The sequence below is a fragment of the Sciurus carolinensis genome, chromosome X (assembly GCF_902686445.1).
Source record: "Sciurus carolinensis chromosome X, mSciCar1.2, whole genome shotgun sequence".
Classification (NCBI taxonomy): Eukaryota; Metazoa; Chordata; class Mammalia; order Rodentia; family Sciuridae; genus Sciurus; species Sciurus carolinensis.
This window is the reverse complement of record NC_062232.1, coordinates 129756641-129774704: the sequence shown is the minus strand read 5'-3', so window position 1 is coordinate 129774704 and position 18064 is coordinate 129756641. Positions and strand designations below refer to the sequence as shown.

General features: G+C 51.2%; 1 protein-coding gene across 2 annotated transcripts; it reads left to right on the top strand.

The window, feature by feature from the left end:
* Positions 1-3772: 3772 nt before the first annotated feature.
* Ccnq (cyclin Q) lies at positions 3773-14327 on the top strand. 2 transcript variants are annotated; one of them, XM_047537156.1, is made up of 5 exons: positions 3773-3995; positions 6452-6635; positions 8192-8324; positions 10187-10414; positions 13866-14327. In XM_047537156.1, exons 1-5 carry the CDS (start codon positions 3878-3880, stop codon positions 13893-13895), a joined length of 693 nt encoding a protein of 230 aa, XP_047393112.1. In that variant the 5' UTR covers positions 3773-3877; the 3' UTR covers positions 13896-14327. The 2 variants fall into 2 exon arrangements, with proteins under 2 accessions (XP_047393112.1, XP_047393111.1); XM_047537155.1 differs by having other exon boundaries at positions 13806-14327.
* Positions 14328-18064: the final 3737 nt, after the last annotated feature.

The following is an 18064-nucleotide window of genomic DNA, read 5'->3' as shown; positions in this document are numbered from 1 at the left end:
GAGGCGAGGCTCAGGAAGCTGCGAGCAGTCAGGCATCCAGCTACGGAGCTGGCTCTACTACACAGGGATCGACTGCTGGCAGGAGGCAGTGGCACTTGCAGTTCTCTGTAGAGGAGAGGCTGTGGTGGCATGCCGTGAAGGCAGGGCCACTGTGGAGGGGCTGTGGAGTCCAGAGATGTGGAGCGAGGAGAGGAAGAACAGGGAGGGAAGACAGACAGGAAGGCTGCAGGGTTTGCACAGAGGTGCTGGTGGAGAGGTCAAGAAGGAGCAGCGCTGTCAGGTGAAGGGAAGGTTCCAAGAACTGTGATGAGGCTCCTTTCGGAACAGCTGCTGCGAGGCAGGTGAGGCAGGTGAGGCAGGGCAGTGCTGCGTTTCGAAGCGCACCGAGGCTCCAGGGCACTACCAGTGCGCAGCCTGCCCTCTGCTTCCTCCTTAGCGCTTCAGCCTCAGAATCAGATTCCTTGAAATGAGTCACTCACTCATTTGATAATAGTGCCATTGTGAAGAGGTGCTGTGAATTAATCAGCGTGGAGGGCACGTGGTGAGGGCTAGATAAGGAAGTGCTGGCAAATGGGATGTAATCTCTTCTGTCTGGGATTGTCCACACCACCTTTGTTGAGCAACAAAAAAGATGTTGGGTTTGGAGATGAGACCCAGGCTTCAGCCCTCAAGGAGCTCACTGTCTGAGCCAGGGATGAGGGGTCCAAGAGGATAAGAGGGGAGATGCCACATTGGGGATAGTGGTGACAGGTGGCAGAGAATTGAGGGCCCATGCAGTGGGTGTGGCTTGCCAGTGGGACAGAAGGCGCTGCCTAGAGGTTTGCTGACTCTGATTGGTGGCTCGTGAATTATTAATTCATCAACCACTGTGCAGAGGCTGCTTGCCAGGAGAGTGCCCCATGACCCAGGGCTTTAAAAAATTCATGTGTTCATTGAGTCATTCCCTTGACTCACATTCACAGGCCCCGCTTGCTAAGCCCGGCCTCTTCACACCACAAAAGGCCCAGGGGAAGAGGAGTTCCCACAGTGCTGTTTAACCATCAAGCCCAGAGGCAAACAGCATGTGGGCAGTATGGGAGGGCCAGTGGGCGTGGGACCCGAGGGAAGTGCCGTATGATTTGGAGTGTGTATGAGTGCACACACACACGTGTGTGTGTGTGTGTGTACAGGGATACATGATGTGTGTGTTTGTGTGCACAGGGGATGTAGTGTGAATGCATGCATGCTAGAGGTGAGGTGAGAAGTGGAGAGGCCCTTTTAGGGAGCATGGGCTTGAACCTGCCAGGTTTAGTAGCAGTTGGCTTGTCCCAGGTCACTGGTGGAGCACAGAACCTGGCATTGACCATGGGGCTGAATGGAAGCAGGTGTTCTGGGCACTTCCTGGTTTTCGGCCTCAGACTGTGGAGAGGTGGGATTGCTCAAAGACTGGGATGTGACAGATATGACCAAATGCATAAGGCAGGACAAGTGTCAACAACATAGGGGGCTGGGAGCCCTGAGCCCCTCCACTCACTTATACATGTGCCCTCCTATGCACATATACACCGGAAGAAGTTGGGGAGAAGCATGTGGGACAGGAATCCTTTCACCAGGCAAAGACACTAAGATGAAGAAAAAAGACGCTAAGATGGGAGACCATCCCCTTTGGGGATGCTGCCTGAGACCCTCATCATGTGCTTCAGTCAGTTTTGCATCACTGTAACCAAAAAGCCTGACAAAAACAACATAGAGGAGGAAAACTTTATTTTGGCTCATGGTTCCAGAGGTTCAGTCCATGGCCACCTGACTCCATAGCTCTGGGTCCAAGATGAGGTAGAACATCATGGCAGAAGGGCATGGTGGAGACAATCAGCTCAGGACATGGCAACCAGGAAGCAGAGAGTTTCGCTCACCAGGGACAAAATATAAACCCCAAAGCTCCACCCTCAGTGACCTGCTTCCTCCAGTCACACTCTATCTGCCTACAGTAACCACCTGATTAATCTGTATCAGTGGGTTAATCCACTGATTAGGTTACTCCTCTTATATTCTAATCATTTCATCTTCGAAAATTCTTGCATTGTCTCATACACGAGCTTGTGGGGGACATTTCATATTTAAATCATAACACCATGAGAGACAAAGTGGTGAGATCTAAGGCTGGGCAGTCAACAGGGTGACTGTGCAAGGACTGGCATGCCAGGCCTCAGTCTCAGGCTTTCTCTTGAAGGAAAGGATCCCTGGATGATGCTAGGAAGGGCCAGGGCCCTTCCTGCCTCAAATTTAGGGAAGTTCTTTCTGGCAGCTGGTGTCTTGGACTGAATGGCAATGCCCACAAATATGTCCATGTCCTAATCCCTGGGCCCTGTGAATGTGACTTTATTTGGCCAAGGGTCATTGCAGATATAGTGAAGATAGGGATCTTGAGATGAGGTAATCCTGGATTATCCAGGTGGGTCCTAAATTCAATGACAGTTGTCTATATGGGAGACAAGATGAGAAGACAGAGTCACACAGAGGGGAGAAGGCCAGGTGAAGATGGAGGTGGAGACTGGAATGATGCTGCCACAAGTCCAGGAACAACTCTGGCTACATGAAGCTCAAAGAAAAAGGAAGAATCCTCTGCTAGAGTTTCTGGAGCAAGCACAGCCCGCTGACCTTGATTTCAGACCCCTGGCCATGAGAATTTTGCTGTTTTTAGCCACCTGGTTTGTGGTTATTTGTTACAGCAGCCCAGGACACTTAGCCAGTTGATATGGAGAGAAGATATGGGGGTGCCAAGGAAGGAGAGTTAGGTTGGACAGGTCGGGTAGGTAGGAGGTGGAGATTTCTACAGCATCATGAGATAGAATCACCTAGGCAGAATGGCCTAGGAAGCAGTGGCTTTTTCTTTTCTGCATTCTCAGTGGTCTCCAATTATAGTAATTTTCTGAATACATCAGAATGACCCAACTGACTGTCACTAGCTTGGGAGTTCCTTTGGTGTCCTCTGTCCCTAACACCTGATGCAGTTTCTTGCTTGTGGAAGACACGATTGAAATATGGGATGGTAAATATGCGAGTTTGATATTCAACATTCATTCAATATTTATTTAAGCTACTGTGTGCCAGGCTTGAAAGGTGAGCAAAAACTACATTCCCAACAGATGCGTGGTGGCTGTTAGATCCAGACAAATGCTTCCTTTAGAAAAGGCCCTCCTCACATTTTGCGCAGCCTTTCCATCAGGTCTCATCTGCATGTTTGAACATTCTTGCAAATCTGGACTGGGGTTTTACAAACACTAACATCTCCCATTAGTGCCAGCTGCCTATTCAGGCACTGACGCCTCAACAGGAACGCCCATAAACGCCCTTAACCAAGGGTTTGGCAGACGCTACAGCTCTCCCTGTCCTAAGACATGCTAGGTCACCAACCAGGGTGACTTTTAAGTCGGACCGCGGGAGTTTGCCGCTCGGGTGCGTGGAGGTGCCTTCATACCCCAGTCCTCATTCCAGGACGCAGCACGGTCGATTCCCGCTCCTTGGCTCAGAACTTGAGTCTCCCACAGGCAAACCATGAGTTTCCCAGGGGCGGGGCGTTGACGCCTGGGTCCAGCGTATGGAGTGGGTGTGTCTCCAGGAGGCGGGGCGTGCGCCAACCCAGACCGGGGGTGCGGCGTGCGGAGGTGAGCAGGCGCGCAAGGAGGCCTCCAGGAGGCGTCGGCCTCTGCGCCTGCGCCTGCGCCTGCGTACTGATCTGAATCGCCTTCCTTTGCGCAGCCGCGCTCACCTGAGGAGGCGTGCCGGGGCGGGGCTTACGGGGCGGGGCGGCCGCGCCCGCCGCTAGGACCCCCCGGAGCCGGCCTCGGCGCGCCGGGGGCGCTTCTCCTTCCGGTGGGGGGTCGTGGGGCGGGGCCTCATGGAAACCGTTCACCCCGAGAGTTGCGAGGGAGGGGCTGTGGCTCCTGGGGCCCAGGGGCGGCCGGCGCCGGAGGCAAGGGTGCACTTCCGAGTAACGAGGTTCATCATGGAGGCAGGTAACCGCCACCAGGGAAAGGGCGGGTCCCGCGTGGACGGGGCGTGGAAGCCGGGCTTCGCGGAGCTGTACAATCGCATCGCCCAGCCCGCACGCCGTTGCTTCGCAGAGAAAGCGCGGCTGGGCTGAGGGAAGAGGCCTTCCGGGTGCGACCCGCCATAACGGAGGCTGGGAGGCCCGCTCAGGACTGGCGGCATCTGCCTTTCCGGTCTGCCATGTGTACCAGGCATTGAGACGCGGGGAGGCGCCGGTATCCCCATTGCACAGAAGAGCGCGCAGGCCCAAAGAGCTGATGTGGTTAGGGACCGGACTCCAACTAGGCGGGGCAGAAGTCTCAGCACAGGCAACTCTATTGCATCCGCCACGCCTTCTGCCACGCCTTCAGACACGCCTATCCCTGCATACTAGAAGATTGACTCTTGGTCTCAAGGAGCCTTTTGCGGCACGCTTTTGGGCATGCACGGAGCAGCTAGAGTTCTGAATCTTGGCCGAATCTACCATAGTGTTGGGCAGCCAGCTTCCAGAGCGGTGCAACGAAGCCACAGGGGTTTCTGTAGAAACACTTTTTGTCTTTCAGTAGTGTCTTGTTAAGCTGTCCAATTATTTCCTTGATTCTATGTGTACTTCTTGGGGCACAGGCTTGGGCAAGTGTGCTTTCAAGTCAAGGCAAGCAGAGGGTCTGAGGAAATGGCCTCAGACCTGCTAATTCAAGTGACTTGTAAATTTACAAGAGTTGCAGAGTTTATTAAGGAAAGATAGCATTGTCCCTCACATCTGCTACCTTCCATCTGCTCAGAGGGTCAGGCTAGCAACACTGCCTTTTCTAGCATTTCCTGGAATGAGGAGGTCCCATGTAGGAATTATCTAATGTTTAGACCTTAACATACTGAAAGCTCTTTAGGAGTCACTTTCAAAGGGCTTCTTTATAAACATGGCATATACCCTTGCCCTTTGTAGAAGCTACATACGGGTTCCCTGAAGATGCCCCTGCCCTAGTCCCTGGAACCTGTGAATGTCATATAGCAAAACAGATTTTGCACATGTAATTAAGGATCTTGAGATGGGGAGATTAGGTATCCTAGATTATTGGGGTGGGCCTGTTTTCACCACATCTGTCCATATAAGAGAGAGGCAGGAGGGGTCACAGTCAGAGGAGAAGGCCATGTAGCAACCAAAGCAGTGTTAGAATATGCTGTGTCACTAGTTTTATTTTGGGGGGGAGTGTTGGGAATTGAACCCAGGGCCTTGTGCATGCAAGGCAAGCACTCTACCAACTGAACAGCATTCCCAGCCCCTGTCACTAGCTTCAAAGATGGAGGAAGGGACCAGGAACCAAGGAATGTGGGAGACCCCTAAAACTAGAAAAGACAAGGAAACAGATTCCTATAGCTTTTCAGAAGGAACCAGCCCTGAAGACACCTTGACTTGCCCCCTAAGTCTCATTTTGAACGTGGACCTCCAGGATAGGGAGAGCATAAATTTGTTTTTTAAGTCACTGAATTAGTGGTTATTTGTTACAGTATCCCTAGGGGACTAATCCACCTTCTTAGGTAGGGAATGCTGAAAGCAGTCTGAATGATTGCTTACTGGTTGCTCTCTGTCTTTACCTATCAACTTTCTCTTGTTAATCTGGTCATTGCAGATTGATTTTTGTTCTGGGACCCAGCACATTGATTCTCTTTGAAGCTGTCTAGGGGGTAAGAGGGGTGAGGCTGAGGTCTGATCCTCAATAAATTCACTCCATCCTTTTGTGGTTTTTGAGTTCTGCTCACTTTTCATTGAGTTGGCCTCCTTCCCTGGTGCATGTCCATGGCCATAAATGCTGCTTTTTCCCTGTTCTGCCCGTGCTTGTTCTGATTAGTCACTCATCTTGCTTTTCTCACTTTATCTGTGGAGTAGGAAACCAGTGCAGAGAGTAATTTTTAACTATAACGCTGGGACTTCCAGCATTTTTGAAGACTCTCAGACCTTTTACCTCCTATCTTCTTAATCGGATTCTGGTTAGGTGAGTTGTGTGACCTCTAGTTCGATGCTTGCTTGGGTGAAAACAGACATACAACAGTGTATGGTCCTTTCTGAACTTCTGTGGAGAGAAGCCCATGTACCAGTTGGTAACTGAGCAATAGTTGGAACCTTTGCTTATTGGGTTGGTTTGCAGACTAGTGTGGGCAGGACCTGGGGGTTTGTTAGAGGTGCACAGTCTCAGAGCTCCACTCCTCCTGAAGGGGCATCTGCATTGGAACCTCATCCCCAGAATCTTTCCTAGCCCACTGGAGTCTGAGGAGTCTGGGGACCCAGCAAGAGATCCAGCAGCATGGAGTGGCAAGGCTAAACATTCTTGATCTTCTCTGCTTAGGGTGCGCACCCTTAGGGCCTATTCCAGCAGCTTCCCTCACTTGAGCAGTGTGTAAGTGAGCACTGGACTGAAGGACTCTTCTGCCTGCTTTCTCTCCATAGGTGTCAAGCTGGGGATGCAGTCTATTCCCATTGCCACCGCTTGCACCATTTACCATAAGTTCTTCTGTGAGATCAACCTGGATGCCTATGACCCTTATCTGGTTGCCATGTCTTCCATTTATTTGGCTGGCAAAGTGGAGGAGCAACACCTGCGTACTCGGGACATCATCAACGTGTCCAACAGGTACTGGTGTCCTGGCTGAGGTGTTTGGGACATCCTCCTGCTGTTTAGCTAGCAGGGGCAGAGAAGGTTCCCTTGGGCCTGCTGCCCAGGTAGCAGCATTCAGGCTCAGAAGGAAGCAACTGCATGACTTGACCCAGCGCCAGAAGCACTAGCTGCGAAGGCAGGAAGTCCAAGGGCCTCTGGGAGGGAAGCTTGGCCACATTATGGGAAGCCTCAAAGACTACCCAGGGTGGAGGTGGGTTGAGCAGAAGGAGCTTGGAGAAGTATGTCAGAGAAGAGTTATCTTGTCCTGGACAGGACAGGAGGTGGCTGGGGGCAGAAGAGCATGGAAGAGAACCTTCCTGGTTGGGTTATGGGGCCCAGCAGGCCTGAGTGGTCTAGAGGAGGGACTGTGGACCCAGCTGGACAGTCATCATATTTGGGATATTTAGATGGTGTAAAAACCTGAGTCCCAGTTGCCCAGGAGCTGTGGGAGGTGGGTTGCACATCTGGGCCAAACAGTCATATTGCTGCTGGGAAGGACACAGGGGCCCAGCCACTTGGGCAGGCTGCACCAAGGCCCCAGGGGGCTGGGTGGCCAGGAGACAGACATGAAATTTATGGAAAGTTACTGACTAGCTGTGCGTCATGGGCCTTTCCAGGAACTGTAATTAATTAGGAAGAAAACTATTTTGTTCTTCTTTTTTTAATAAACAGGTAACAGAAAAAGCACTCCCTGCCCCCTAAGCCTGACAGGTTCATGCTGTACAGGGAGAGACTAAGATAAAAACAGGCACGGAGTGAGAGAGGGCGGCTGGAGTCCACCCATAATTGCATGGCCCCCAGCAGGGAGGAGCAGCAGAAGGGGAAATTGTGTGGAGCCCTAATTAGACATGGGCACAGGGGGCCAGGGGTTCTGCAGGGATCATGGAAAATGAGTGAGCAGTGAGGAAGGATGAGTCACTGGCAGAGAGTTCTGAGCATTTGAGTGTGAACTCTGTTCACGTACATCTTGGGGATCTTGCGTAGGTGGAAGCATCGTGGACATACAGGGTGTAAATAATAACAGAAAGATCTGGAAGAAAGGAAAAACAATCCAAGAAATACAAAAGCGAAAGATGTTGCCTTTTGGAATACACATTTCCTAGGCCATTTATGTGTTTCCTTGGGCCCTGAGAACAAGCCTTGGGTGCTGTACCAAAGGTGAAGAAGAGCCTCCCCACCGCCATACTACTCAAGACTAGGTGTGCTAAAGCTTCTGCTTCCTTTGGAGTCATTGCACTGACCCAGTCTTAGCCCTTGACATCTTGCTGAATGATGGCGGATGGCACATTGAACTAAAACTCAGAGCCAGTTTCTTTCCTCAGTGCTTACAGTTGCCATTGTGTACACTAGATGTGTAGATGAAGAGTCATTTTATAAAAACAGAAATAAAGTGGTCCCATGTTAAGATGCTACAAGACACTGTAGGTTGTGTCTGGACATCATGTGACTTTAGTGCTTGGCACACTGGAGCTGCCCCATTGCTTGGGAGACACGTCCCTTGCCGCTCTAAGCATTGCAATTCCTTCACACAGGTACTTTAACCCAAGCAGTGAGCCCTTGGAGCTGGACTCCCGCTTCTGGGAGCTCCGAGACAGCATTGTGCAGTGTGAGCTCCTCATGCTGAGAGTTCTGCGCTTCCAGGTCTCCTTCCAGCATCCACACAAGGTACAGCATGGTCATGCTGGGGAACTGGCAACTATTTCCAGAGGCTGCCAGGATCTTTGTTCCATAGCCTGGAAGCTTGTCTCTTCTAATGTCTGAGAGTACAGCAAGTGAAGGGGAGAAGGGAACCAGGGCTTCTGATTCTACACACAGCAGTGGCTCAGCCATCCTCCCCTGCCCCAATCCTAGGGTTTTATCAGGCAGTTCTCATCTCAGCTGCCCCATTTTTGCTTGCTCATCCATAGCCACAGGCTGGGACCTGTGTGGCTCTCTGAAACCATCGCAGCTCCCACAACCCATCTAGATGGAGTGCTCACTGAGCCTTAGAGAAGGGCTGGTTTTATAACCTGCTGGAGTCCCTTTTCCTGTGAGTTGCTGTTGCATCCAGCTCAGCTGTGCTTAGAAACCCATGAGAAGAGCTGAGCTGCTGAGTCTAGTGGCACCATTTTAACTTCTAGGTGCAACGGAAATCTAACACAAGACCATTACAAACAGCAGCTCAGGGGAAGGCCCCCTCTTAGGAGCACTGGGATGTGCCACTGTGGTATATCAGCTCCACGTGCAGGCTGCTGGAAGGATAGTCTGTGGACAGCGGGAAGCTGGGGCTTAGGGTTCTGTGCTAGGACTTCTCTTCATTTTAAATGGGATTTTTATTGAAGTAATTATAGATTCCCATGAAGTTGTAAGGAATAATCTAGAGCAATCCCATGTGATCTTTGCCTAGCAACCCCAGTGGGACCCCTTCAGTGTCACAGCCAGGATGTTGACACTGATACAGTCTACTGGTTTTATGAGTATTTAGTTCTGTATTATTTTATCACATGACCACCACAGCCCAGGTGTAAAACAACTCCATCCACACAAGGATCCTTGTGGTGCCCTTTTAAAATCTCATGCTACCCTTTCATCCCCCTCCCTTGCCCTGGAAACCTTGGTCTTGGATTTTTACACAGGTTTTAGTCATCAGAATGCCTGATAAGCATTCCAGGGGAAGGTGGGAACTGTGCTGGCAGCTGCGGGGTGGGGTTGTCAAGGTGACAGGGCTTGGGAACAGTGCTCTGGCCTGTGGCCCCTTCCTCTTCCTCTTGGCAGGTGAGAATCTCAGTAACATAGGTTACCCCTCCAGGATGTGTCTGGGTCACACACACATGTGCTCAAGGCTGCCCAGGTGCTCGCCGTGGTCTTTATGCACTGCATGGGGTTCAGGCCAACCTCCCAGCTGAGAGATCATGGAGATGTGGGAACTGAGGCCAGCACTACTTCATGTCCTTGACACAAACTGGGGAAATGCAGCCTCTAGTCCCTAGTCTTCTTGAAAGCAGTAGCCTTCCAGCAGGCTGGGCACATAGAGTGCAGTGCCCTTGAGTCTGCAGGTAATGACACTGCTTGTTGGAGCCCTAGCCCCCAAATGATTTCTCAAGGTGAATTGAACAGGGTCCTGGGATCAAGGGAATTCCTGTGGGGATGGCCATCAAGAATGGCCTGGGTAAGTTCCCCCAGAGCTGTGTCTGGAGAATGAGAGTGGGCAGGCAGGCGGGGACCCGCAAGTTGGGGAGTGAGACGGTTTTAGGCAGAGGGAAGGGTGAGTGCAAAGGCTGAGGTAGAGCATGCCCAGTACATTCCAGCATGGTGGGAGGGCAGACTGGGAGATGAGGTCAGAGAGGGAAGCAGGGCTTGGTGACCAGCAGAAGGCTTTGGGGCTTTTTTCTAAATGACACGATGTCATTGGAGGTTTTGAACAGGGAGGTGGCATGATTGTGACTGCTTATCGAGAGAGGGCGAAGGGACCACACTGCAGCAGTGAAGAGTTGGGTGATGGGGCTGAAGCCCTGAAGGCAGACTGGCTGACGTGTGTGTCTTTGCAGTATCTACTCCACTACCTGATTTCCCTCAAGAACTGGCTGAATCGTTACAGCTGGCAGCGGACCCCCATCTCTGTCACGGCCTGGGCCCTGCTGCGTGACAGCTACCATGGGGGACTGTGCCTCCGGTTCCGGGCTCAGCACCTGGCTGTGGCAGTGCTGTACCTGGCTCTGCAGGTCTATGGAGTCGAGGTGCCTGCAGAGTCTGAGGCTGAGAAGCCATGGTGGCAGGTGAGGTGGCTGCTCAGTGAACTGACCTGTGTCCTCTTTTCAGAAGTCCCTCTGACTGGGCATTCACCCATTTTCTTTCTGTTAATTGTTCTTGAAGAAAGCCATGGGCCACTTGGAAATATTGAAGCATAAAAATACCGTTATAATTGTCTTCCCTTTGGCATTTTTGTCATTTGGTGACAGATCATTTTGAATGAACACGGCCCTAGTTGCAATCTTGGGCCAGACACACCCTTAAGATCACGTCAGGGAAAGAGCACCTGCGTGGTCAGAAGTATTGCTTCACGTGTGGTCTTCTCGGGGAGTTCCACATAACAGGGCTACAGTGGCCTTGCTCCGTTGGAATCAGATGGCAGCAGAAGAAGCTACCACTTCCTGGCCCTGCTCTCTGAGGACATCTGCTGGGCATGGTGATCCTGTCCCCTGACCACCAGATCTGCAATGCCCTTCCTGCTTCCCATTGTGCTGGCCCTCCTCCATTTTGCTTTCTTTCTACTGTGTGTTCACTAGCTTATAAACTTCACTTGATGTACCAGCACCACCTCCACGTCCCATGCTCAGCCCTGCCAAGAGGAGCACCGGCTGCCCTGGCCCAGCATAGCCGGGAAGTGGCCGTATCACAAGGCTGTTTTCTGGGCAGCGTAGACTCACCCAGTAATTGCTCAACCTGGGAAGAAGTTGCCCTTTTTGGGGTGGCAGACACATGTTTACCCAGCTCTTCTTAGAGTCTGTCACACTTGACTTCACCTTTTCTGGTTGTCTTGGGGCTGCGTGCACTGGGAGCTTCCAGAATCCCTACCACTTGGGCTGGTGAAGTGTGAGTTGCCTTGGGATGAGCTGCTCCTGGTGAGGCCCTGGCTGCATGGCTGCATGGAAGCTCATGTCTGGTATTTGAAACACTTTTCAAATGTGCTCTCAGCTGCTACTTTTTTCCATGACTGCTTCTGTTGTCACTTGTTGGCCATGGGTTCAGCACAAGAGTCTGAAGCGCTTCCCTGTGGGAAGCCAGCCTGCAGTGTGCGTACCAAGGCTGTGTGCCAACAAGATGAGCGGGGATGGCAGTGGGGTCAGAAATGCCTCAGGTTATCACACAATGTTGCCGAAAGTTCCGTAGCCAGAGCCACACCTGGGCCATCCATGCTTAGGAAATTGATGTCCCCAGATAGGTGGAGTCAAGCTGCTAGGTCCTCTTTGTTCCAGAGGCCTATAGTGTCTCATAACTAGACTTGGAGATGTGTTCCTTCTGCTGTCAGATGCTCCAAGGTTGTCACCTACCCTTGACTGTTTTTCTTAAATTGTGGTGACAAACACACTACCTTCACTTTTTTTTTTGAGGCGGGTGGCATACTAGGGGTTGAACCCAGGGGCATGCTGCCACTGAACTACATCCCCAGTCCTTTTTATTTTTATTTTGAGACAGAGTCTCACTGAGTTGCTGAGGCCACTCTGGAACTTGCCATCCTCCTGCCTCAGCCTTCTGATTCTCTGGGGTTACAGGCATCTGCCACCATGCCCAACCCTTCGGCATCATTTTTAAATGCACAGTTCAGTGATATTAATCATGTTAACATAGTTGTGAAACCATCACCACTAACCACCCGCAGAACTCTTTGATGCAAAACTGAAACCCTGTCCCCATTAAACATAAGTCCTTGTTCCTTCTCTCCAGCCACTGGTACCCATCATTCTACTGTCTCTGTAGATTTGACTGCTCTCGGGACCTCCTATGTATGGAATCATATAGTGTGTGTCTTGTTGTGACTGGCTCATTTCACTAAGTATCAGGTCCTCAAGAGTCATCCATGTTGAAGCATGTGTAGGTTCGGTAGTATTCCATTATATGGGTGGACCACATTGTATTTATCCATTCATCTACTGATGGTCACTTGAGTAGCTTCCACCTTTTGACCTAGGATGCTTTTTAATAGTCATCTATCAGAGTGCATGGGAGCAGAGCCTGACAAGCAAGCCTGTATTTCTCAATACAGAGCCCAGTGTGAGACAGCTGTGTTTCCTGAGCCAGGGCCGGGAGGGTTTCCAGGTCACTCTCTCCCATCTGAGGTTGTAGGCCCTAGGATATGGAGGGGCCTACTTTTGGGGGGCTTGGAAAGGGTGGATATATGTCCAGTTTTTGCCTTGATCAGCCCAAGGCCTTGACCTTCTTGGTATCTTGGTTCCCCAGGCAGTGACCTGTGTAGGACAGCTGTGGCGTCCCACCAAGGCCTTGTTGCTTTGCTTTTTCTTCCCTTGTTGTCAGGGATCCCCAAAGCACCCTCAGGCTTGATGCTAGGACAGTGTATATGGAGTATTGTCAGCCAGGAAGCTCACTTGGTCCCTGGTTTTTAGGATTTTTACTGGGGTGGGTCTTGCAGGCACCCTTGTGGCTGAGTTGAGTAGCTCAGGCCCAGCCACCCAGAAGTCCAGCTGGTGGTACCATGTGGGCTAAGACCCCCACCTGCATCAAGGCATCAGCATAGACCACCTGGCTGGGGCCCTAAGCCCCAGGTGAACAGACATGCCCATCAGGCAGGATGTCCAAGGGCCTTAGAGGTCATCCTCTAGGAACTGGGCAGGGCCCAGACCCACCTTTGGGAGGTTCAGGCCGCAGGCTTGTAAGTTCTACACTGTACTCCTCGCTTAGTTTGGCCCCCTAAGGGTTAGCCTCAGTCTTGGGAGCACTTCTGCACATTCAGTCTGGATGTCTGCTCTAGTTGTTCCTCAGAACCAGCCTAGGCTGGGAGTAGGGTCCAGATTATTTAGTTTGTCTGTTTCTGGAAATGAGAGTTGTACACTTTCCTCTTGCTAGCATCCCTGGACACCCTCAACTTAAGAGAGCCCCAGATAGGAGAGAGGAGCCTATGCTCTGTGCCCAGTTCTGTCCCCAACCCCCTGGGTGATCTTGATCGAGTCCTTTATCATGCCCAGGTTGAATATCTCTAAGACCTCTTCCATCTGAATGTTCTTTGCTTTGTATAGTCTTTGATCAGCCTCAACAGGCTAGAACCTAACTGACTTGACAGGAGAGTCATTATGGTCTGGATTCTGCTTTTGTTTTCCTTTTTTGTTTTTTGGTTTGGTTTTGGTATTGGGAACTGAACCCAGGGGTGCACTACCACTGAACTACATCTTCAGCCCTTTTATTCATTTATGTTTAATTTTAAGACAGTGTCTTGCTAAGTTGCCCAAGCTGTCCTCCAACTTGCAGTTGTGCCTCACCCCTTGAGGCACTAGGAAAGCGTGTACCACCGTACCTGGCAAGCCACCATCATCTGGATAGCCAAGTCCCCATGTCCCCTGCCCTGACTGGGAAATGCCCTTCTATGCTAGTGGATGGTGCCTTGCTAAACACAGAGGGAGTCTAATTGGAGCCTATTTTCCTTCTCCTTTCTAGGTGTTTAGTGACGACCTTACCAAGCCAATCATTGATAATATTGTGTCTGATCTCATTCAGATTTATACCATGGACACAGAGATCCCCTAAGGCCCTGGCCCAGGCCTGCCCAAAGAGAAGCCCAGGATGGTCGGCTGCCTGGGGACGGTGCCACCACGTCGCTGTGACGGCCGGTCCCCAGAGGACCAGCTGGGAGGACTGGTTGTGCTGCTGGAGATGGGCTGGTGAAGGCGATGACATGCTGCCGCTCTGACTGTCCCCAGCAGCCGCGGTCCAGACGATGCTGGGAGGTGCACCTCCAGCGGGCAGGCTGGGAGTGCACAGTGCGCTGCTGCCCTGGGGCAGCTGCATCTGCTTTTGTCCTTTGAGAGGACTCTGACTGTGGTTGAAGTGTGATGTCACTGACAGGAATGTCGAAGAACAGATGAGACTGCACCCTATGGATTTTGTAAAGCCAGATTTTTAGAAAGTATGATTGTGCAACATAGATGGAATTTTATTTTGTGTAATAAAAGTGATGCAAATCAACAGAGACCCCTGTCTTTGCACCTGCGCTGTTCTGAGGTTCCTGGGAGTTGGCAGAAACTTGATATCCCTTGTGCTCTCCAGGTGGGGGGCGCCCCTTGTGCTTCCAGGGTGCACTGGAACACTGCAGACCTGGGGAGCTGGCCCGCTTGGGGCTGAACACACAGCCCATCTTTGGGGAGGGTCACTGGTGTTCAGAAAAGCCAGTGTGATCCCAGTGTGGTGGGAAGTCCTCAGGCAATGTTTTTATGTCGAGACAGCCAGTCTAGAAGGAGAGTCTGCAGAGATGCCAAGACATGGCACCCCTCTCACTCCCCACTCAAGTCCCTTCTTCAGAAAGGCTGGTTTTTGGATTGTGAGCAACATCAGCCTGGCACTTGCTCCCTAAGTCCCCCAATGGGCTCAATGCACTTTGAGCATATGGTGGCTGCTTCCCTACGTTTGCCAGGTCGTTAGCACAAGAGAGTAGGGTCTGGCACCCACAGGCCTGTGGGCTGGAATAATGCCCAGAGTCATTCATGGGGCTCCAGGTGAGCGCTTCCTGCTAGCTGGACTGTACTCATCCCTGGTGGGAGGCAGAGGGAATGGTCACATAGCAGTGATGGGTCAGCCAAGGAACTTGCTTGGCTTTACAGATAACCATGTTGTCTGTCCCCAGGGTGAGGAAGCAGAGCAAAGGTTCCAGCCTTCCCCAGTGGGCGGGGCTGGGCTGGCCTGGCCTGGGTTTGAGACCAAGTGATCGTGCAACAGTGCTTATTGAGCAGCTGCTGTGTGCCTCGCAGCTAAGCAAGCAGGTGGAACTTCTTGCTCTCCTTTTAGTGTGGGAGTGGAAAGTGCTGAGGAGCAACTCTCCGAGTGTTTGGGGGCACAGTGTAGTTGCTCACAACACAGGCTCTTGAGGCAGTCTTTCTGGATTCTTCCAAATAAAAAGGTGTCCTTTGTCACCAAGTCTTGTGCTGAGAGAGCCCCGAGAGGTATGTGTGAGGGTGAGGCTCTAACTTTCCTCCTGGGTGTCATGGACACTGGCCTCCAAAGTGGCACCCTTGTCCCCATCCTTCCTTTCCTCGTTGCACCCTGGCTTACAATGCAGTCTCTTCGCGTTGGTTCCCTTTGCTGCCCCTGCCCTCTACCTTCATGTATTTTTTTCAGTTTGTTCTTAACCTTTAAACTTGGATGAGAGGTTGCTCCAGACTGGCCTGATGGCACCTCCCCTGGGCCCCACTGTCCCCAGAGTACCCCTTTTCCACTGTGTCCTTTCTGCATCTGACCATGTGACTGAAGCCCCTGGAAGATAGGGGTGGTGACCTGGACCAGGGTCCAGGGCAGGGGTTCTGAGCACTGAGACGGGAGGAGGACAGCTCAGGGCTCCAGACTGTCCTTTCTGCCTGTTCATCGATGGTGCACTGCCCTTGGCCTGTGCCTACTGCTGACTTAAATGGGCCTCAGAGACATGTCAAGAGTACAGGCCAAGGCTGCCTTGATGGAGGCCAAAGTCTGAGGGGACCCCAAGGAAATGGCAGGCTCTCAGAAGGTGGAGCCCTCCCCTCTGGACTGAAGGGGCTGGATGATGGGCATGTCCAGACCCCCCAGAGTGCTATCTGTACTTGCTTCTGTTCCAGTCTGTTCTTATCCCCTCTTCTCAGCCCCTCCCCATGGAATAGCATGAGAAGGCAGGATGGTTGAATTCAGGTCCCTGGAGGATTGGGGGTCCCTCCCCCCAGCTGAGAGCACCACAGTGCACCAGGAGTTCCTCTCTTCGTGGAACTCAGTTCCCACTCTGTAAATTGAGGCTGTACCAACTAATCTGCCTACTTGCTACTGTATTTGCTTGTTCCACCTATTGCTGGGTGTGATGATGGACATCTGTAATCCCAGTAGCTCAGGAGGCTAAGGCAAGAGAATCTCAAGTTCAAGGCCAGCCTCAGCAATTTAGCAAGACTCTAAGTAACTTAGCAAGACCCTGTCTCAAATTTTTAAAAAAGCCAGGTGTGGTGGTGCACACCTGTAATCCCAGCAATTTGGGAGACTGAGGCAGGAGGATCACAAGTTCAAGGCTAGCCTCAGCAACTTAGTGAGACCCCGTCTCAAAAAATGCAAAGGGCTGGGGATGTTGCTCAGCGGTAGAATGCCCCATAGCTTGTGTGTCCATAACACTGCTCTGGGGAGTTGCTGGCCTTGATTGGTATTACTTGTCATGCTAGCTCAGTGCTTGTCACTTTGCCTGTCTGTTTTTCCTGATGCGATATTCAGCTACTGTCTGTCAGGGCTGGTGGGACAGTGTGGGAGAGGTCTTTTTCTTTCTTTCTTTTTGTTTTTTTGAGACAGGGTCTTGCTAAGTTGCCCAGGCTGGCCTCCAATTTGCCATCCTCCTGCCTCAGCCTCCCTAGTGGCTGGGATTACAGGCATGCACTATCATGCCCAGCTCATGAAGCCTTTTACTATGCATGGTAAAATTGAAGTCATTGTTACAGGGTGGTCTTTTTTGTTTACTTGTTTTTCCTACTGCCAAGACTTTTGAATAATAATAATAATAATAGAGATTAAAGATATACAGCCTTCTATCTCCTTTATTTTAGGTTTGAAAAGGTCAGCAATGAGAGATTGAGATAAGATACTCTAGAATCTGAAGCTTCCAGGAGTTTTCAGTGCAGAGCATATCTTAATTACTGTGATCAATTGCTGAGTCTTACTTGACCCATAAATCCAGTGGAAGGAGGAGGAGGGCAACCAAGTACTGGGAGGGACTTGACCCATCTCTTCCTTCCTGATTCTGACTCACTGAATTGTGTCCCTAAACAGACCTGTCCATGTCCCACCCCAAACCCACAAATATGACCTTATTTGGAAATAGGGTCTTTGCATATATATAATGAAGTTAAGATGAGGTCATTAGGATAGGCACTAATCCAAGGACAGACATCCTTAGAAGAGACAAGTCCACGAGAGGACACAGGCAGAGGTTGGAGTGATGCCTCTACTAGCCAAGGAACCAAGCATTGCTGGCAATACCAGAAGCTAGGAGAAAGGTCTGGAACAGATTGTCCCCGAGAGCCCTCAGAAGGAGCCTGGCCTTGCCAACACTTTGGCCTTGGACTTCAGGCCTCCAGAACCATGACAGGATAAATTTCTGTTGTTTTTTGCCACCCAGTTTGTGGAAGTTGGCTATAGTAGCTCCAAGATACTTCAGGTAGCCCTCCCCCAGACTCTCAGGGCTCCTCTGTGGCAGTGCTTTCTTGTCCCAAGTCATTTTGGCTAAGTACCAAGTTTTCCCCATGGAAATCTGTGGGAAAGAGAAGTCAGACGCAAATTCCCAATTTTTGCGGGGAGCATGTCTCTCCACGCAGTGCCAGCTGTCTTGATATGGAGTTTGGCCAATCTAGACTTTCTTATCTGCATGGTTCAAGATGTACTCGCACAGCAATAAAACAAGGGTGTTCTGCTATTTGTCTTTTTGCCTGCTATAGAAACACAGACTCTGGTGGTTGGAAGGAGCTTGGAAGCCATTTTTCTCCTTTCTTGGCTGCTGCCCTGCAAAATGTGTCCTCTGGTGCTGCCAAGTCTAAAAGGGAGGAGTGTGCAGCAGGGAAATAGAAATAACGTGAAATGGGGTGAGGGGGTCTTAGGGCTGTTGCTACAGTGGTGACTTGGAACTGTGGGTCATAAAACTGTCTCTTCCTGGCCTAAAGGGAACACCATGAATCATAGATGTCCATGTGCACTGGTGTTCAGAGGGT

Excerpts from the sequence above, each read along its gene's own strand:
- Ccnq (XM_047537155.1), top strand. The coding sequence starts at position 3,878 with ATGGAAACCGTTCACCCCGAGAGTTGCGAGGGAGGGGCTGTGGCTCCT. Across the intron at positions 6,636-8,191 it reads ATCATCAACGTGTCCAACAG|GTACTTTAACCCAAGCAGTG; the intron begins GTACTGGTGTCC and ends TCCTTCACACAG. Across the intron at positions 10,415-13,805 it reads CTGAGAAGCCATGGTGGCAG|GTGTTTAGTGACGACCTTAC; the intron begins GTGAGGTGGCTG and ends TCTCCTTTCTAG.